The sequence below is a fragment of the Schistocerca serialis genome, chromosome 8, assembly GCF_023864345.2.
Source record: "Schistocerca serialis cubense isolate TAMUIC-IGC-003099 chromosome 8, iqSchSeri2.2, whole genome shotgun sequence".
Classification (NCBI taxonomy): Eukaryota; Metazoa; Arthropoda; class Insecta; order Orthoptera; family Acrididae; genus Schistocerca; species Schistocerca serialis.
The window spans coordinates 472,458,778-472,481,478 of record NC_064645.1 but is presented as its reverse complement, the minus strand read 5'-3'; the positions used below and the strand labels follow the sequence as shown (position 1 = coordinate 472,481,478).

General features: G+C 42.4%; 1 protein-coding gene across 1 annotated transcript in view; it reads right to left on the bottom strand.

Annotated features, from left to right (window-relative positions):
* Positions 1-22,701, bottom strand: part of LOC126417076 (putative inorganic phosphate cotransporter) — a 188,726-nt gene that overhangs the window by 38,959 nt on the left and 127,066 nt on the right. Inside the window, exon 9 of the mRNA XM_050084971.1 lies at positions 3,050-3,135. Coding sequence (XP_049940928.1) covers positions 3,050-3,135 — 86 coding nt within the window. The remainder of the gene's footprint in view (positions 1-3,049; positions 3,136-22,701) is intronic.

Genomic DNA, 22,701 nt, shown 5'->3' with positions numbered 1-22,701 from the left:
GAGGACATTAATTTTCCCCTCTTCTCTCGTCATTTGTTTCCTTCTGTTGCGTTGTCTAGGTGTTGCACTACCACTTTCACGTAACTGGCTGAAGAGGTTGATAAGTAACTGCCGAGATGTTTGACGTCTATAGGGATATCTTGCCGCGTACACCGTACAAGAACGAACTGCATTCTTCTCACACTCTTCATACACCATCAGCATGCCGGCTTTATGTGCAATTGTAACTCCCATCGTCCACTCACGACATACTGCTTGGACTGCCACATACTAACTGACTATCAATTCGCAGTGCTCTCAGGAACGCACAAGCACATTGTAAGCAAAGGTGACAACAGCGTACCTAGCAACTACGAAGGTTGAATGAGACAAACAAGTATCGGTCTAAAAACTTTGCATAATACAATACCTCGCAAACGACTTGCACTAGAATTCTCGAACAAACACCACTGAAATTCTAGTTCATCCTACTTTTAGTTTTTTAATGTCAATAGGCATTGTTACAGTTAAAAAAAGTGCATGTTTGCACAAAAAATACACTTTATAAGTATTATTACAATCTGTTTACTGGCTAACAATACGAACCCCTAACTACAAGTCCATCATGTGAAAACCGCTCATCAATAGCACTTTGCATTTCTGCTATATTTGCGGTGCAAGTTTTAGGTGATATACCCAGTATATCATTGCGTGGCACACAGTTCAGAAGATATGATGTCATAAGCACGCAGCTGTGAGAAAAGGAAACTGCAGGCGACATTAGCTAGAGATACAAATATGTGTTGTGAAATATGTTAAACATACCGTTCAAAAGAATTAAGGGAACACATGTATTAACATTCGGCACGTTAAATCTATTTTGATACGGGGGGGGGGGGGGGGCTGGTCTTATTGCACGGCTTGAGATCTTCGCTTTCAATGCAGGCAACAATCTTTCACCGTCTATTGGCCGTGTTATGCATTACAGAGTCAAATGACCCCTCAGAAGGAGGTGGGCCTCGGAGTCCCAGTGTTCTCTAGTGAGGTGTACAGATGACTGGGTCTTTGTGCCCATATTTGTCGTTTTAGGAAACATGCCATCCCAAAAGTAATCACACACAAAATTCTCTGTGCATTTCTGGAGGACAATTTCGTGGGCAGTGGTTATGTACGTTACTGTACTTACATTTTCTGTCCTGTTGCATATCTTTGGTGGATATCTCTTTCTACTGCTACTGAGTACACCGTCTCCACACTGTTACACAAAAAATTCGCTTACAAATTTACTACACACGTATTTTTCACAAAACATGATTTGGCAGACACTTCTGTTTTCATACTTATTGAGAGGTACTATTCAGTAGTCTTTGCTCACTTGTTCATCGTTTGCCCTATGTTTAATGCGGCGATAATTTCGAAGGTTTCGTGAGCACTAATGTGGTGTGTCTGCAAGTGGGGGGGGGGGGGGGGTAAGAATCTACGTGATTGTGCGTCTGTGTGTATGTGTGTTTTTGTGTGTGTGAAATCAGAGAGAGAGAGAGAGAGGGAGAAAGAGAGAGAGAGAGAGAGAGAGGGAGAGAGAGATAACGAGCTGGAAAGAAGGGGAGGGGACTGAGGAAACAGGTTTGAGAATATTTATATTTGATTATTATATTTCGTGTGGGGAGGTTGCTTTGTATAGTTCACTGAGTGTTCCAAACAGTGTGTATTTTCATTCAAGACTTTCTACCCTTGTATAACTGCTTTTTGTATGTGGCAGTTCTCCTCTATTGTGAGTTTCTGGCTGAGACTATAGCTTTCTCTCAGGATTTTAAGAACAGTCTCATTGTTGGTTCGGTGGTGGTGTCCTTGTGCGAGATGATCTGCATGGACATGTTTAGCGAATGGAGGAGAAGAGGACAACCAGAAAACTACACGAAATCAAAGGGAAAGGAAGAAGTCTAAGAGCCAGACCAAGAGATAGGTGGCTGGGAGCAGTGAAGGACTGCGTGTGAAAGAGACGAGAAGGCTGGATCAAGGTGAAGACAGAGAACTGGTGGGAAGACAGAAGGCGATAGAAGGGCCTGTGTTCCAGACAGACCAGATCGGTGACTGGAAACCTTTCAAAATGAAGAAGAAGATCCATAGCAAGGAGATCCTCAAAGATGTAGAACGTGTCAGAAAACAAATATACATAAATGTATTCACAAACTAAATAAATAAATGAGTTGCTACTCTCTCTTCCACAGATACCTAGTGAAATGTCCTTCATGGATGTGAAATAAGTAAAAAAAATTTTAAAAATGTGTTTATTTAAGAAGCAGTAACAACCCAGTCACAAAGTATGTAAATGAAAAACTCACAGAGTTACTTATAATGATCCTTAGGCTACTGTGATCAAGCATCACCAAACAGAAAATCAGTTTAGAACATTTATTTATAGTGATCACCCTATTGGACTGAAGGTAAGCGGAAGTCAGATTTTCCGTATCACCCACGTTATTTGATATTATTAATAATATATACGTCAGGCGGTTACACTACGAAATTCGACAACGTACTAGAAGGAATTGGTCACCAATGAACTGATTAGGCTCCTCTTCAACTGAAATTTTAATACACAAACTTATTACGGCTGTCGGAAAGCTATTGCAACTTGCCGACCCAAAATAGTGGAGACCTTCCTCAGCCAAAGCATGTGACTTTACATCTTGATGAACATTGTTCTTATTTGTAGCACAGATTCCATGAAAATCCAGATTGGTTTGAAAACGAGTGATTAATGACAAATGCCATGAAGGAATAACTGCACTGGGCAGCAATAGTTAGTTTCCCCAGTTCCACGAACAGGTTTCTGCAGGGCATTCTTGAGTTCACAATACAAATAAATCGCATTAAATGTTTGATGAATCAAAGAAACGCACTTTTCTCACACTTTCCTCGTGAGAACCGTGGACGTATATTTGAAGTAGTAACGATTCCCTAAATAAATATATTTTCCTGTGGTGCTGTCGGGTTTGTTTGTGTGATTAATGGTCCTCGTGTTGGTACTAACGCTGTAAGCAGACTTAGGCGTTTTATTAATACTCACACTTTGTTCTAAGATGTACCCAACCACGGCTGGGAAGACGAAGCCAGTGCAGCTACCGATTGTGTTCATTATACCGTACAGAGATCCTGGAAGAAAACATACAAGTTGCTGTTAATTTCGGGAGTCTTGCGCTCAGTCTGAAATAAAATAGTTGTAAATGCGAAGGGCGTTCAGTAAGTAATGCAACACATACAAAAGCAGGTTGGTTTTATTCAGGATTCCAATACACCGTATTCTTCCCCACTATTTCGGCTACACAACCCTATTTTTCAACTTAATCTCTGTTCAATGCAACGGCCTTATGCCACCTTACTGGGAGCGCCAGTATGCTCGTGTGGTCGACGTTGAAGCCAACATCTTGTGCGTCAATAACCTCCCCTTCGTCGACGTACTGCTTGTCGCGGAGTGCACCCTCATTGGTGCAAACAGATGGTCCTTCGTTGCTCTTTATCGCCTTCTGTTAGGTGGCGAAGAACCCGTCGGACAGACAGTTTTGAGTACCCCAACTGATGGACGAGTGTGTCAGCACTACTCCCAACAGTGACGTCGAGTTGTGCAACGAGGTGTTTGAGTGTGATCCATCGATCACTTCGAATGAGAGTGTCCACACGTTCCAACTTTGCTTGTGTCAGCTTTGTGCGGCCGGAAACACGCGGGAGACCAGAGAGGTTTGTGTGACCTTGTTGCGATGATGACAGACGCCACGCCCAACGACTGACAGTACTTTTATTCAATACCAGGTCTCTGTAGATAGTCCGACCAGTGTGGCCGAGCGCTTCTAGGAGCTTCAGTCTGGAACCGCGCGACCGCCACGGTCGCATGTTCGAATCCAGCCTCGGGCATGGATGTGTGTAATGTCCTTAGGTTAGTTAAGTTTAAGTAGTTCTAAGTTCTAGGGGACTGATGACCTGAGATGTTAAGTCCCATAGTGCTCAGAGCCATTTTAACCATCTATGTAGATATTCTGCAAGTGCCTAGAAATATCTGCGATGCTCTGGTTTTCCCCAAAAGAAACTCAATAACAGCTCTCTTTTTCGAATATACCTCCGTTACAGACGCCATTTCGGAGGCTACGTAAAGCTCTGTCACCTATCGGAGCTACATGAAACTACACTCCTGGAAATGGAAAATAGAACACATTGACACCGGTGTGTCAGACCCACCATACTTGCTCCGGACACTGCGAGAGGGCTGTACAAGCAATGATCACACGCACGGCACAGCGGACACACCAGGAACCGCGGTGTTGGCCGTCGAATGGCGCTAGCTGCGCAGCATTTGTGCACCGCCGCCGTCAGTGTCAGCCAGTTTGCCGTGGCATACGGAGCTCCATCGCAGTCTTTAACACTGGTAGCATGCCGCGACAGCGTGGACGTGAACCGTATGTGCAGTTGACGGACTTTGAGCGAGGGCGTATAGTGGGCATGCGGGAAGCCGGGTGGACGTACCGCCGAATTGCTCAACACGTGGGGCGTGAGGTCTCCACACAGTACATCGATGTTGTCGCCAGTGGTCGGCGGAAGGTGCACGTGCCCGTCGACCTGGGACCGGACCGCAGCGACGCACGGATGCACGCCAAGACCGTAGGATCCTACGCAGTGCCTAGGGGACCGCACTGCCACTTCCCAGCAAATTAGGGACACTGTTGCTCCTGGGGTATCGGCGAGGACCATTCGCAACCGTCTCCATAAAGCTGGGCTACGGTCCCGCACACCGTTAGGCCGTCTTCCGCTCACGCCCCAACATCGTGCAGCCCGCCTCCAGTGGTGTCGCGACAGGCGTGAATGGAGGGACGAATGGAGACGTGTCGTCTTCAGCGATGAGAGTCACTTCGACCTTGGTGCCAATGATGGTCGTATGCGTGTTTGGCGCCGTGCAGGTGAACGCCACAATCAGGACTGCATACGACTGAGGCACACAGGGCCAACACCCGGCATCATGGTGTGGGGAGCGATCTCCTACACTGGCCGTACACCACTGGTGCTCGTCGAGGGGACACTGAATAGTGCACGGTACATCCAAACCGTCATCGAACCCATCGTTCTACCATTCCTAGACCGGCAAGGGAACTTGCTGTTCCAACAGGACAATGCACGTCCGCATGTATCCCGTGCCACCCAACGTGCTCTAGAAGGTGTAAGTCAACTACCCTGACCAGCAAGATCTCCGGATCTGTCCCCCATTGAGCATGTTTGGGACTGGATGAAGCGTCGTCTCACGCGGTCTGCACGTCCAGCACGAACGCTGGTACAACTGAGGCGCCAGGTGGAAATGGCATGGCAAGCCGTTCCACAGGACTACATCCAGCATCTCTACGATCGTCTCCATGGGAGAATAGCAGCCTGCATTGCTGCGAAAGGTGGATATACACTGTACTAGTGCCGACATTGTGCATGCTCTGTTGCCTGTGTCTATGTGCCTGTGGTTCTGTAGTGTGATCATGTGATGTATCTGACCCCAGGAATGTGTCAATAAAGTTTCCCCTTCCTGGGACAATGAATTCACGGTGTTCTTATTTCAATTTCCAGGAGTGTATAAAAGCTGAAGCTGGAATATTCCACGATATCCCACAAAAATTACGCATTTTTTCAACCGAAACTGGCCGAGGAAAAGGTGTTGCATTACTTCCTGAACACCCCTCGTACAAAGGAAGTGTTGAGATACACTACACTGTTTCATACACTGTCATAAACACATGCAGTTGCGCTGTAAATACAAAGGGAATGTTTGGTTACACCACAGTATTTCATTCACCATCATGAACCACATGTTGCGGGAGCCAAGACAAGGAGTGAGATATGCGCCCATGTTTATAGAAAAGAGGAGTGATAAAGGTTGAGAAAAATTTCGAAAGAAATCCGAAGAAGAAAGACATTTAGGGAAACCAAGATCAAGACTGAGAAACAAGGTGGCCACGGATATTCAGATACAAGGAGCAAGAGAAGAAGATGCAAAGGACAGAACGCTTTGGAGCAGACTACTTGACGAAGCCAGGAGAGTAAGAGCAAGTAAGTATCCTAGACCTCTATATAGTTAAAATGATACAAGAACAGTTAGTCAAAAATAGTCTCAGGTTGGAATCCGTTTTTCAGGGAAACTGTGCTGTCAGAGAGATATGCTCTTTATTTTTCACAGTAGCCATGGGTGATGTGAAGATATTGCTGACCGCGAATGGTAATTTTCTCCTTCTTTCTTTCTTGTTCCTAGACTTTGATGGTGTATAATCTATTTTATTTTGTTCTACAGTATGACGTATAATTGTGCTTTACCATATCTATATTTCTACAATAATCTCTTACTAATTGAGTATGAAATATTATCAACTTCTTTTTGATCTTCTTTGTAATGCTTTCCTTAAGTATGCCATGTAAAACTAAATGCCATATGTGGAATTGTTAGATGAAATTTGATGCGAGAGCGATATCGACAGCTGCGGTCCGACAGGGTGTCAGTAAGACTGCAGTGGTGTATATACGCGCTGGTATTCAAGCAACGTGCTACTATAATGCATTGGACAGAAACACACTGGAACTTGTGGTCGAGTTGTTACATTTTGGACACAGTTTGGTCTAGGTATTAACGTGAACATTATGAAACAAAAGGTTAGGTTCTTTGAATACTGCCAGTTCAGTGGAGGGTTATAAACAGCAATGTGAATACACACGTTAGTGGACAGTGATTGTCGTTAATAGAGCCAAATTGTTTGCATGTAACAGAGTTGCAAATCTAATGTACTTTAAGATTCTTATTTTATTTGCAATTTAAGGAACCGCCGCGTGCGTAAAATATTAGCCGTCATTGTGGAAACGTTTAAATTGTTTAATGTATTACAAACTTGCTCGCCAAATTGTAAATTTGTGAAACTGGTAAGCAGGCTGAAAACGAACGGACTGTAGTTTCGTGATAGCCGAGTTAATGTGAATTTTATATTGTCATAAAACTATGTATTTGGTATTAATAACAGCAGCGAGTGTGTATGGGCAGCGCAAATGCAGAGTGACAATTATTGAACAACATGAAAAAAAACGTAAATTAGTTTCAAACTACGGCGTGCACACACTTTATTCAACATGTAAACGTCACTACAGGTACTCGGTTTTAGGTTATAACATATTCGATGTGCCTGCCATCATTGACGATGACGAATAGCCAAATTTTGCTTGACCCGCTGAAGCGTCGGACATCGGTGCTGTCGATGACCTCCTGAATGGCTGTTTTCAGCTCAGCGATGGGCTTTGGGGTTATTTCTGTACACCTTGTCTTTAATATAGCCCTACAAAAAGGAGTCGCATGTGTTCAGATCCTGAGAATATGGGGGCCAATCGAGGCCCATGCCAGTGGCCTCTGGGTACCCCAGAGCCAGAATGCGGTCCCTAAAGCGCTCCTCCAGGGCATCAGACACTCTCCTGTCTCGACAGGGTCGAGCTCCGTCGTGCATGAACCACATATTGTTGAAACCAAGGCCACTTTGGATAATGGGTATGAAATCGTGTTCTAAAACCTTAACGTACCGTCCGGTAGTCAGTGTGCCACCGCACCGATTATTCCGTGACTGGACATTGCACACCACACCGTCACCCATTGAGGGTGAAGAGACTTCTCGATCGCGAAATGCGGATTGTCAGTCCCCAAAATGTGCCAGTTTTAGTTGTTGACAAACCCATTCAAATGAAAGTGGACTTCATCGCTAAACCAAACAACAATGCACATACAAATTGAATCAGTTATATTGAAAAGGGCACGAGTCACATTTTTTTACCATATTGAGTTATGCTTGGATTCGGTATCTATAGAGATAGATACATCGTTTTGTATGAAAACGGCATCAGTCCAATGCATAACATAGGCAGGGGAAGGCAATGAGTATGTTGAATGGTTTGAAAAGGGCAACAGATACATCGTTTTGTATGAAAACGGCATCAGTCCAATGTATAACATAGGCAGGGGAAGGCAATGAGTTTGTTGAATGTTTTGAAAAGGGCAATAGTCCTGGACCCATGCACCTTTCAAAACAACTACGCTGCTGCTATATGGTGACCATTTTAGTAATCACTTCAAGCAGTTGGATGAGTGTAGTTTTATAGTTGATTTGCGTGCAAACACGGACGCTGATACTAATGAATCACCTCGAGAATGCAAAAATGGCCAACGAAACCCAAAAGAATATAAACAGAATAAGACTAAAAGATATAAAGTAAAGGGAAATGAACAAGTCAGCTATTCTCGGAAAGTCATTGGAACCAGATCTACAGGACCCGATTGCAGATATGTTTCTAAACTAACTTTTATGTAGGTTACATCTTATTAAAATTATATTCTAATACAAAAAAAGCTTTCAACATATTGGTCAGCAGAACAATAAAAGTCACATTTGCAAGGGGCAAACATTCACTTCACCTTCAGTAAGTAAAACTTATAAAATAAATATACAAAATTTTAATGTAGGCTAATTCTGTTTACTGGGATCAATCAATGAATTTTATTGCAATTATTAATCTTCAACCACATAGTATAAATACAGTCTCACCTGTATTTAAGCTCAAATAAACTGAAAATCTACAGTATTAAATTTATATTTCCACGGATTTTTTCAGATAACAGAGTTTGCCTAAATACCCATTACAAAACACTAAAGCCAAAACTAGTAGCTTTGTTTGATTTCAGATGCAGTATGAAGTGTTTTACAGTATTCAGTGACCTAGACAAGATAACAATGTTGAAAAATTTCCATGAATTTGAAACCAAAAACGGAGCAAGATATTTTCCTACAAGGCCCACTGACTTTATCTGATGTTCATCCCCGTAGACCACGGAAGGATACTCCAAAAACCAGACTCCACAATGTTTTGTACAGCATTTCTCTTGTAGGTAACAGACATTTCATTTTCAAAAAAGCGTTCATCAGTTTGCATGGAGAATCCGAAAAGAGAGTGAGAAGACTTGTTGACTTGCTGGCTGCAGGGGAATCTCCAAAAGAAAATCGAGAAAAATCAGAAAACTCTAGCAAAAAATATGTAGCAGGAGCAGTTTGTGAAAAAATAAATGAACATATCTCCTCTTTCCCAGTAAAGGAAACACATTTTGCAAATCGAAATATCAAGTATTTGAATGTCGAGCTAACAGTAAAGATCATGCATGCACTCTTTTGCAAAAAGTATCCTGACATTAAAGTTACTTACTCATTTTATTTGAAACAAGGAGACCTTCAGCTACGCAGTTAGAAGGCCACAAAAAATGTGTGCGCTACTTGTGAGGAGCTCAGTTAAAAACTTAAAAGTAATTTTCTAGATGATAACGCTAAGCCTGTTGCAGCCGCAGAGCTGTTGATACATAAGGGTAGATCACGAAAGTTCTACAAGAAAAGGAAGGAAGTAACAGCAAATTGTGTTGAACGAGATGACATCGCATGTATTTGTTTTGATTACATGCAGAATTCGCTCTTGCCCCACATTCCAGTGCAAGAGGTATTTTACATGAGACAACTAAGGGTGTACTTGTTTTGCATCCATGATATGAAAAAGGAAACCTCAGTACATCATTTCTATCATGAAGGCTTGCGCAGAAAAGGATCCAATGATGTGTGCACACTTCTTAATCATTACATATGTAATAACGTATCTGACAGCACCGAGGAGCTTCACTAATTTTCATATTCCTGTGGTCGTCAAAACTGAAACCACACAGTCACATGCTTTATCATGAGTCTGGTTGCAACAGGAAGATTCGACAAAATTTTACAGTATTATCCTACACGGGGGCATTCTTTCCTCCCCTCTGACCGTGACTTTGGGGTAATTAAAAGATATATAAAGTGGAGTGATCGTGTGTACTCGCCTATAGAGTACGCAATAAAAGTAGCTGAATAAAGTTCAGCATATAAATTTACTAGTGTACTGCTTGAAAAATCGTTCAGTATTGATTATAAAGGTTGGCGGGCAAAATTTTACAAAAAGACAACCAAGTCGACTGGCTCTTTGCGAAATAGGGTGTCAAATAAGGACAAAATTGCTTTTAATATATCAAAGTATTTCATGTTGCAGTATGAAAAATATAATCCTGATGTGTTAAAAGCTTACGAACATATTGATGGGTTAAAAGTACACCACTTTACTCTGACTAAGGCAAGAAACATTTCCCTACCAACATAGGAGGTTTACCATAACAATTGGCCAATCAACCATAAGAAATTTGAAGATATTAAAAAGTTGGTGAAGTACATTCCACAGGAGCATCTCCCCTTTAATGAAGAAATATGTGAATGGCCGACACAAGACGAAGAACTCAATGATGACTGAATATAAAATGTAACCTTAAAATGCACATATTTTGTTTATTTTTTATTGATAATCCAAATAAGTAACGATTTTTTGATACAATGTTAACATATGAAAATTCAACATTAAATAAAAACACATTTTCTTAGAAAGTGCTATTATTCAAATTTCCTTTTTTTTGAAAAGGGCATAAGGCCACTTAGTTTAAACTTTTTTTGCGAAAACAAAAAAAAAGATAATCACTTGCAATTTAGGTACATGAGAGATGTTAAATATATACATTAATGAAAATTTTTTTTAAAACATATAAATCAAAATTAAAAAAAAAACAGTTTTCATCGATTTCCCGAAGATTGCTTCTAGTGGACTCGTGCCCTTTTCAGAACCACTGATTCAGTTGCCATCATGCGCCGCGGCCAACCGTGCAGTTTGAACGTCCAAACGCAAACCGTTGAGAAGTTATGACGATTTGATTTCTCATAGTTCAATAATTGTCACCCTGCAGATGTTTACAGCAACAATTACTTTCGGCAATTTTAACGAATGCCACGAAGGATAATATTACCTCCTGCCGAATCGTATACCAAGCCATAGGGTATATCCATTGCAATTTCAAGACTGATGGAGCAACTTTGATTTCGCCGCCACCACTGATGAACCGCCACTGACGTCACAACGCACCGATTAGAACAGACAAGCTGCAGCGCTAAGCGCTCGCTCTCTCTAGCTCAGATCAAGACCTTGAATGTAGGTTAACAGTTTCCATTGTAAATTTCTTATCTTTGTAGTGAGCTTTTGACCACCATTGCTGTTTCTATAAATACATGTAGTTTCAGGATAGAGCGTTCGCAGTCAGTGTTGAGATTGTTCATCCCACCATTAAGAGTGCCCATTGCTATTTATCACCTCCGTCTTTCTCTTTCATTTTACTGTAGTTCTCATTGCGTGTGTTTTTACATATCTTTTGGAGGTATGTGTTTCTATATGTCTGTGTAGTGTTTTCGTCAGTCACGTTTACATGTTTTTCTATGCTACGCAGTAGACTGCGAGATCTGTGGTGTCCACTATTAGTTTCCGACTGGCGATTCCGAACGGCTACTGATGATACCATCGCTGTTCACTAGATAATAGTCCGAGGCACGATCGGTAGAAACTTCAAATTTGAGAGTACCCTCTAATTGTGAGAGCTGTGTTTAAATGCTATAGATCATCCGAAAGCGTGTTTTCTTCTTTTATAAAGGAACAGTTGAACGGTATAACAGCCTGTTCCGCTAATGTTTACAAAGTACTACATCATATGCCTTTGAGTTTGCTAAACAAATTCGGATACAGTTCATTTCAGTAGCTTCGGTAGGGAAACGGTTTCTTTTGAACTAAGGCAAGATTTATATGGTCCGCCGCGCGGGATTAGCCGAGCGGTCTCAGGCGCTGCACTCATGGACTGTGCGGATGGTCCTGCCGGAGGTTCGAGTCCTCCCTCGGGCATTGGTGTGTATGTTTGTCCTTAGGATAATTTAGGTTAAGTAGTGTGTAAGCTTAGGGGCTGATGACCTTAGCAGCTAAGTCCCATAAGATTTCACACACATTTGAACATTTATATGGTCCAGTCACATTAATGTGGCCATTGCAGATGGCAGCACTAGCAATGTAGGATATATACAGCGTGACGGGGCGACGCAAATGACAGTGCAGTCGACGTCGTAATATGGAAACGAAGCGATTTATGTGACATCTGGAAGGGCATGAGCATTGGCTTTGGGGCCAGGGGTGGAAGCATTTCCGTTGAAAGTTTTCCCGTCTAACCTCCTCGCCTAGGGACGCCAGATGAATGTTGATGTCGTCAAGCCCTGAATGAAAATTGCGCAACGGATAACTGGGGAGGGGAGCTTGAGAGCGCTACCTAGAGAGCGTGCCCTTTCTGTACGATACTAGACAAGGGGCTGGAGGGCTCACACGCTGATGTGTGGGTCCATGCGTTCTATAGCTTTTATTTTAAATAAATTCCTTTAACTTGACTTCTTTGTGATTTTTAAGGTATGTTAAAGATTGATGACAGTTGATTACCTATTTATTTTAAACATTATCACTCGACTTTACAGCGATTGCAGCAATTGTTTCAGTTTATAGATATTTCAATTTTAAACTTATATCTCGGGTATATTATGTACTAATCTGCACGCACATTTCTACGGGTAAGACGGAATTGCGTTGGCCGAATGTATACCACCAAAGTCTCCCAATATTTTACATAGGACATTCACTATGTGGGGAGGATAACGGGCAAACTGGGGACCAGATACTTTAACACAGGGGGTCAAATTTCCGGAATTAAACGAGCACATTCATTTCCTTACACAATCCGAAGCTGGAACTAAAAGAATTAGTACTAATATACAAATACCTCTCTTCCATGCGTGAACATTGAGACAGACGCACTGAGGGCACGTCTGCTCACTTACCCGTCTTCTGTAATACTTCTCTGAATATGGCGGGCACCCGGAGGTCTTCCTGGGCCCCGGTGGAAGGGGTGGTCGAACCACTTGGCCGTGACCAACCTCCTCACCCCAAATCTTGTGACACTGGAAAGTCTTTGACTTTTACGAGCCTGTGCTGTCTCTCTGATCCCCTACCCAGGAGTAAGGTTGACACTACTATACTACAGAACTACTTCCCAACAAAGATTTGGCCACGCTTACGGAATGGTGTGAGGAGGATTAGGAAAGTTCATGTGCAGATTCACATTCACGTACAAGAAATCCATAATACACGACACGTATAAATACGTATTATGAAGCCTGACACATTTCTTTCCACGCGTCCACATGGGTTCTGTTGCACCCGCGGCCGGCCGCGTCGTGTAATAAAATTGGCTGCGGAGCCGCCTCTGTTTCTATTTCCCGGTGCGAGCGAGCAGCGAAACCTGCTGCTTATAGAGCGGAAACTACTGTACCGTTTCACCGTGGCTATGTTTCAAAACGGTTTGCGTCACGCCCTGGTTAAAATATACACTGCATGGCAAAACGGAAGGCAGAGGTAACAGTGGTGCACCACAGGCCAAAGACGACGACTGCCGAGATGTGTACGGGCGAACAGACGTGCAACTGCCCAGATGAAGCAAGCGTTTCCTCAACAACCGTACAGCTAATGTTGCTGCGTATGGGCCTCTGCAACAGGCACCTGATTCATGCACTCACGATGACTGCTGTTCATCGCCGACAGAGGCAGGGATTCGCACGCCAATAACCCAGCTGGACGTCCACTGAGTGGTGTCAGGTGAGTTTGGCGTGTACGGCGTGAAACGTCTAAAGCAGACACACTGCAACCAGTAGGGAGTATTGTGGCCTGGGGAATATTTTCGTGGCATTCCCTGGGTGATCTCGAAGGCAAAATGGGTCAACACTTGTTTGCATCTATCGTTGGGGACTACGTGAACCCCTATCCGCAGTTAGTTTTTCCTCGGCACGATGGCATCTACCAGCAGGACACTGTAACGTGTCACGCAGCTCACAGTGCATGTGCGTCGTTCGAAGAGCACCAGGATGAGTTCTTCGAGCTCCCCTGGCGACCAAACACCCTGGATTTAAAAAGAATCGAGAATCGTGGAATCATCTCGATCGGGCTATCGGCGACATGCATCCTCAACCGAGAAACCTAGGCAGCTGGCGACGGCACTGGAGTCAGACTGGCTCCACATCCATGTCGGTACGTTCCAGAACCTCGCTGACTCTCTACCTGCTCGTCTCGCAGCGGTCCTCGCTGCGAAAGGTGATTATTAAGGCTTGTGATGGGTGGTCATATTAATGTGAATGGATTGGTTGGTTGGTTTGGGGGAGGGGACCAGACAGTGAGGTCGTAAGTCCCGTCGGATTAGGGAGGGATGGGAAAGGAATTCGGCCATGTCCTTTCAAAGGCACCATCCCGGCATTTGCCTGAAGCGGTTTAGGGAAATCACGGAAAACCAAAATCAGGATGGCCGGAGGCTGGTATGAGCCGTCGTCCTCCCGAATGCGAGTCCAGGGTGCTAACCACAGCACCTCTCGCTCGGTGTGATTGGAACAGTGTACTTCATTACGTTTTTTCCAAGTTAAATTTTGGTATAAATTGACTGTCAAGACAGAGATCTCTTAAACCGGTTTCTTCACAAAGAGTATGGTTCTTTAAGCTACACTATTAACCATTAAAATTGCTACACCACGAACATGAAATGCTACAGACGCGAAATGTAACCAACACGAAGAAGATGCTGTGATATGCAAATGATTAGCTTTTCAGAGCATTCACACAAGGTTGGCGCCGGTGGCGACACCTACAACGTGCTGACATGAGGGAAGTTTTCAACCGATTTCTCATACACAAACACCAGTTAACCAGCGTGGAACGCTGTTGTGATGCCTCGTGCAGCAAGGAGAAATGCGTACCATCACGTTTCCAACTTTGATAAAGGTCGGATTGTTGCCTATCGCGATTGCGGTTTGTCGTATCGCGACATTGCTGCTCGCGTTGGTCGAGATCCAATGACTGTTAGGAGAATATGGAATCGGTGGGTTTCGGAGGGTAATACGGAACGTGGTGCTGGATCCCAACGGCCTCGTATCACTAGCAGTCGAGATGACAGGCATCTTATCCGCATGGCTGTAACATATCGTGCAGCTACGTCTCGATCCCTGAGTCAACAGATGGGGACGTTTGCAAGACAACAACCATCTGCACGAACAGTTCGATGACGTTTGCAGCAGCATGGAATATCAGCTCGGAGACCATGGCTGCTGTTACCCTTGACCCTGCATCACAGACAGGAGCGCCTGCGATGGTGTACTCAACGACGAACCTGGATGCACGAATGGCAAAACGTCATTTTTTCGGATGAATCCAGGTTCTGTTTACAGTATCATGATGGTCGCATCCGTATTTGGAGACATCGCGGTGAACACATATTGGAAGCGTGTATTCGTCATCGCCATACTGGCGTATCACCCGGCGTGATGGTATGGGGTGCCTTTAGTTACACGTCTCGGTCACCTCTTGTTCCCATTGACGGCACTTTGAACAGTGAACGTTACATTTTAGATGTGTTACGACCCATGGCTCTACCCTTAATTCGATCCCTGCGAAACCCTACATTTCAGCAGGATAATGAACGACCGCATGTTGCAGGTCCTGTACTGGCTTTCTGGATACAGAAAATGTTCTACTGCTGCCCTGGCCAGTACATTCTCCAGATCTCTCACCAATTGTAAACGTCTGGTCAATGGTGGCCAAGTAACTGGCTGGTCACAATTCTTGATGAACTGTGGTATCGTGTTAATGCTGCATGGGCGGCTGGACCTGACACGCCATCCAAGCTCTGTTTGACTCAATGACCAGGCGTGTCAAGGCCGTTATTACGGCCAGGGATGGTTGTTCTGGGTACTGGTTTCTCAGGATCTGTGCACCCAAACTGCGTGAAAATGTAATCACATATCAGTTCTCGTATAATATATTTGTTCAATGAATATCCATTTATCATCTGCATTTGTTCTTGGAGTATCAATTTTAATGGCCAGTAGTGTAGTTATTCACAAATATTGTTCAGTGGCGACTACGGCTCATTCATGAGGCATGCGTATTGCAAGAACAATGAACACTCACCGGAAAAAATTAATTAGCCTTTCAAAAATTGCACACTGTGAGCGCTGTTGGTGGTGTAGAACTGGTAAGCCACGGGAGCCTTGTGGTGTGTGCATGCGTGTGTGTGTGTGTGTGTGTGTGTGTGTGTGTGTGTGTGTGTGCCAGTCGAGTGTACGGAATTAACGCAGTAAGATGACTTGATGAAGACACGTGACAGAATCACAGTAAGGATTTATAGTGTTTGGACGTGCCTCTGCCACACTGTGAATCAAGCTGCCCAGTAGGTTGGTGTATCAACGCGGACTATCCAACGTGTCTACAAGGAATGGTCTGCTATTTGCAGCACGAGAAAAGTGGTCGTTGGAGATTCCCCAACCGAAAGGCACTAGAGACATGTGTCACACCTTGTCAGTAACTGTCGGCTTCAAAACCGATGGCTATTTCTGCTAACAACGAACGCAGGTCCATTACAGTTTCCGAGAGAACACTGCAAAGGGAATTGCGCTCCATGGACATTTGGTTGTGATTTTACTTCTTTTCAGATGAAGCAAGGCGTTGATGGTGCCAACGGCCCAATAACGTTTAACCTACAGCGTGCGGAGCGTTTAGTTCAGACCTGTACTGGTGAAGACGAACCAAGATGTTTATTTCAGCATCCTTAGCGACCAAGTATTATCTCCCCTTACGTCCTTACTTAGACGAACACTCTGGTACACTATCACATCTCGACTGACCCGCTAAATTATCCGATCTTAGTCCTATGTGTCATACCCCCATCTGGTTGCTGTAAGGGATGTAACAATCAGTGAGTGGCTTCAGTGGAGTAGAAACACCTAAAAAACGAAAGTGGACTCTGTCTCTTGTCCAGATTAAGCTATTATCAGGTTTAAATGTGGTATCACCATTACGTAGTCCGCTGTGCTTAATTTAAAACTAACTTCGAGATTGCGATATCGACTCTTTGAGTAGTGTAGTGTAGGTAGTCTCTGAAGTATGTAGATCTGTCGCATCTTCTAAGTGTTCTGCCAACAAAACGCAGTATTTCGTTCGCCTTCCCCACAAGGTTTCCTAAGCGGTCTTTCCAAACCAGTTGTTCGTAATTGTAATTTCTAGGTATTTGGTTGAATTTACGGCCTTAAAATTTGATTGATTTATGTGTAGCCGAAGTATAAAGGATTCTATTTAGCAGTCTTGTGGATGACTTCATATTTTTCATTATTTAGGGTCAATTGCCAATTTTCGCACCATACACATATATTTTCTAAGTTGTTTTGCAATTTGTTTTGATTTTCTGACAACTTTACTAGACAATAAACGACAGCATCATATGCAAACAATCTAAGACGGCTGCTCAGATTGTTTTATAAATCGTCTATATAGATAAGGATCAGCAGAGGGCCTATAACACTACCTTGGAGAACGCCAGAAATCACTACTGTGTTAGTCGATGACTTTCCGTCAGTTACTACGAATTGTGACCTCTCTGGCAAGAAATCACGAATCCAGTCGTATAACTGAGACGATACTCCATAAGCGCGCAATTTCTCTAGAAGCTGTTTGTGTGGTACAGTGTCAAATGCCTTCCGGAAATCCAGAAACACGGAATCAATCTGAAATCCCTTGTTAATAGCACTCAACACTACATTCGAGTAAAGAGCTAGTTGTGTTTGAGAATAACGATGTTTTCTAAATCCGTGTTGACTGTGTACCAATAGACCGGAGGACTTGCTTTTATTAAGTGATTTAACTTGCTTCACTACTCCGCAGATATCTACTTCTAAGTTACTCATGTTTGCAGCTGTTCTTGATTCGAATACTGGAATATTTATTTCGTGTTCTTTGGTCAAGGAATTTCGGAAGGCTGTGTTTAGTAACTCTGCTTTAGCAGCACTCTCATCGATAGTATTTACATTTCTAACGCATTGAGAAGGCATTGATCATGTCTTACCGTTAGCTTACTTCAGATACGACCTGAATCTCTTTGGATTTTCTGCCAGGTTTCCATACAAAGTTTCTTTGTGGAAACTATTATACGCATTTCGTAATGAAGTCTGTGCAAAATTTCTGTAAAAGATCAACAATCTTGGAAATTTGTGTTCGTTTGAATTTGGCATGCTATTTTTCGTTTTTTGGCGCGATTGCCCGTCAGTATCTGCTTGGAGCAGTTCCCAAATCACCAGTTAATTTGAACTTCCGAGTCCTGTTCTTGAACACAAGTGCGGACGGAGAACCTCTCTGTATTGTTTTAACCATGGAGGTAAGAATAGAGGGAGACGCCGTGACGTCACAGCTGCGAAGCTATGTGAGGCCGAGGGTAGCCATCTCAATCCGACCAAAACATTGCTGCTGTAAGCTTGTGTGCATAGGCTTGTCGCTCGCTTTTGGAAGGATTTTGCACTATTATGGTGACTTGTGTGGTGTTCGGATGTACGAATCGTTCTGATTGTGATGCGAAATCGAAGGGAATAACATTTCATATGTAAGTTGTCTCGTTAAGTGTGATTTTACAACTTCATTGTGAACGAACGTGTGCTACATCTGTACTTGTACTATAGCGTATTTTTCTCCTGTATGATTTTAGATTTCCTAAAAATTAAAGTCGGAAAGCTCTGTGGGAGAATGCCGTGAGGAGGAAGAATTGTCGTGCGTCTAAAGGGAGCACTATATGTTCTCAGCATTTCCGAGAAGAGGACATAGACCGAACTTCCCTTTCAACAGTAAAGCTCCGAGAAAATGCTGTACCATCAGTTTTCCCTACACACCCAAAACATTTGCAAAATGTATGTTAATTCAAAGAATTAAATGCTTAGTTTTCAAGTTCACGTTTCAGTATAATACGTACGTATCGTCGATAATCGAAGTGTTGAGTAACTCACTTTGTCTTCATCATGTACCAAATCAAAAGCTAACACTACATTAACTGGCGTAAAGTATAGGCCTAAACAGGACACTGTGTAGATTTGCCATTCTGTGTACCGTATTTCAGTAAATATTGGTGGTAATGAACAGTGTTTCCCAGTAGTGTAACGTAACTGAAATGTCCCAGTACGTATTACAAACAAGATGTATTTATGGGGCTTTGGAGGGAGGGTATAGCTAACTTAGTTTTCAGTTTCTATTATTTAGTTTGTGATACACGTTTATTACTGAATTAACAAAATTGTATCGTTTACATTGAAGACTAGCTATTCGTAATGTTACATTAAAAACTATTTTTAATCAGAAGAAACGCGGAATTTCCCCTTTAAGAGATTTTATTTTAAACAAAAACTTTGAAACAACCAATCTGATGACGTTACATGCGTATATGGTGCAATTAGGGACTGTAATACACGCAGCGCTATAGCACACTGGCAATGCTTTGGTCAGAGTGTCATGGCAGCGAGCCACGCCCCCATGGCTTCAAAACGTAGTACGGCTGGGATACGTAGCGCCATCTCCCCTTATTCTTACCTCCATGGTTTTAACGCATCGATATTCTCGAAGAGCAGCAGCAATATTGCTATTGTTTTGACAAAACAGCTTTACGAGTAAAGCCGTGCTAATCTTGTCCAGGCACGTGTAAGCTGTCTGCAAATGTTTAACGCACATTGATGCTTGTGTTTCAACCTCACGTCGCCGTACCAGTACCGGCGCCTAACGGCAGTTTATGGCATCAACACTACTAACAACGCAAATCCTGCTGCGCACAGTCTGAATATCATTCTTATAATGATGGGAGACCGGTAAATATTTTTCCGTTTACGCTGAATGAAGCAGCGGAATAAAGCAGGAGGGGAGGGGGTAGGGGGAGGGGGAGTTCTGTTGGTGTCGATTCGAGTTCTGTGTGGCGCAAGTTTATACAATTGTCAGTTCACAAATAGTTCGGTAACGATGCCCTTCCAGATGAGGAAAGCAACATTCACGCGTGGATACTTTCAACTTCAGGAATTATTTGAAATGTGATGAACTCCTAAACAGTTGGTAGTTGGTAACCGTGGCGCTCGGACGTGGAGTATTTTCTGAATACAGTTCTGAATACAGTGCAATGTTCTCCATTATTTCCAGATTGTGTATTTCAAATACCATTGCTACAAATATCGTATTTTTTATAGTTTTCAATCGTTTCATGTTTTCAGTGATTTAAAACAAACCTTAAGCGAAAATTATTGGTTTGTTCAGAAGTTAGTGTTAACTTCTACTTGCTGTATAATCGTTACATGCTGTCTTGGATCCATTACAGTGCTTTAAGAGGACGTTGTATGTGAAATTCGTTGAAATTTGACATTTTCTGGTTTCTACTCCATAACGAACTTTTGGACTTTCCTGAACATTTCGGTGTATAATACATTAAAATCAGACAATTGTGAGACCTTCAAATAATATTTTGACTGTTAGGGTGTGACTGTCAAATTTCGCAGCTACGCATATACTGCCAAATCTGAGCAGTCATATCTTGGGAACTACACAGTCTAGAATGCTGTGAATTGCTTTGTTTTGTGCCTACTGCTACATGTCTGAAGTTAGCATTACGAATAAACAAATCAGTCCTTTGTTTCTGATACTAGTTTTCGTTGAAAGTAGAGTGATTGTCGGCTATTTTTGTAGTAAGTTAACTTCTATTGCTTTTTATACACAAATAAAATGACCAAGCGTAACAGTAACTTCAAGAAACGCAAATTTGCGAGTAACAGATATGTGAGACCTGCATTTTTCTTCTGAAGTGCTCGAAAATATCTGTGCTAGCAGTGAAGGAAACCACGATAATGTTTCTGAAGTGACCAACTTTAGAAATGGGTGGCAGTCGTAAAAGTAGTGATATTATGGAAGCGTCATTACTGATCTGCAGATCCTTGCACAAGTTCTTCTGAAATTGCCTCTTGCTGTCTTTGTGGTGGTGAAGCTGTTTATGAGGATATTGGAACTAGAATAGGTGTTGTGTCTAAATTAATTATTAAACGTCAGAAGTGCAAAAACGAAAAAGCATTTCATACTTCATCAAAGTGTTCAGGTAATGAATTGTATGAAACTAATGTGAGACTGTTCTATGGCCTTAGATGCATTGGTAGAGATGCAAGGGCTGATAATGTTCTCTCCACTGTGTTGAATTTGCCAAAACCACCTTCTAGGTATACGAAATATGTAACAGCAATTGGGGGCCTCTGTAAATGCTGTCACTAAAGATTCAATGGTTTTTGCTATATCAGAAGCTGTTGAACAAAATGAGGGTGACACAGACATCAGCATTGCTGTGGATGGATCCTGGCAAAAGCGTGGCTTTAGTTCTAATAATGGTTTTACATCTGCAATAAGTATTGACACTGGGAAAGTTTTGGATTTTGAAGTTCTCAGTAAGTACTACCAAGGTTGTACAGTGAACCAGAAGAACAGACGAAAGTAAATCTAATCTAATTTAATATAAGATTACTTCATAAGCAACAGTGTATAAAAAATTATGATGGCGCAAGTTGAGGACTGGAGATAAAAGGAGCAGTTAGCATTTTCCAGCGTTTGCAGAAGGAGAGAGATGTCAGATATGTGAATTACTTAGGTGATGGAGACAGCAAGGCTTTCACTGCAGTACAAAACAGTAAACCATATGATGTTCCTACACAAAAACTTGAGTGTGTGGGACATGTCAAGAAAAGGATGGGAACTGTAATCTAAAAACCAAGCTGGGCAACACAAAACTGTCTGATGGGAAGACAATAAAATGTGCTGGAAGACTAACAGATGAAGTAATTGATGAATTACAGGAATATTATGTTAAGGCCATTAGAGATAACTGTGAAAATTTAGAGATGGTGAAAAGAGCTGTGTGGAGCACTTTCTTTCATCGAATATCAACCGATGAAAAGCCATGTCATGCTTTGTGTCCCCTCCACCAAACACTTGGTGTAAATATAGGCAAGCTGAATTTTCTGGCACCCTGCATGACTTTACACATAAACATTGTCTTCCTTTGACAGTAATGGGGGCAATCAAACCTATTTACAGAGATTTGGCAAATCCTGAGCTACTAAAGAAGTGTCTGATGCTGTAATAACTTTTAATGGTGGGAACTATGAAAGACTTAAGGTTCTGTGGAAGTAAGGGTATAAGAGATTTGGACAGAACACAGCTAAAGAACTGCAGGCATTGGATGAGTTTCATGTACATGAAGCAGAGTTAGCTGCTCAGCAAATGACAAAAGAAGCAAGAAAGAAAAGGAGGAGGCAAGCACTGGGCTGTTGTGACTCTGAAGAAGACACAGACTATGGGCCAGGGCAATTCTAGTGCATAAAAGACGCGGAAATGTAAGTCTGTATATGAATTTGTAATAAAAAAGTTTTAAACTTCAATATCTCTGAACTACATTTTTTGCAATAAATGACCCGTTTTCTAAAAACGTACTGATGGTAGAGATACGAAATTTTCACATCATGCCAAGTGTGAAACTCAACGCATATGGAAGTAGAATAATTAAAATATCCAGAGTAGTTTTGTTTCTATGTTCATTTATCTACAACACCGAGTGTTTGAAGAAAAAGATAACATGCCCCACAATACAATATTAGTAACAATTCTAGTTCAGTGTATCTAGAAACGTGCATTCAATAGTTATGGAAAATTGTAAGTTGGTGTGTTAAAAATTTTCCAAGATAATGGGTCACAAAATTCGATAATTTAACATTAGCAGCATAGGACATACAATGTCCGCTTAAATGATTTTCTGATAGCGTCTGTTTACGACTGTTGTTAGAAAATATAGTGTCTTTATAGTTTTTATTCATTTCACATCTGGTACTACTT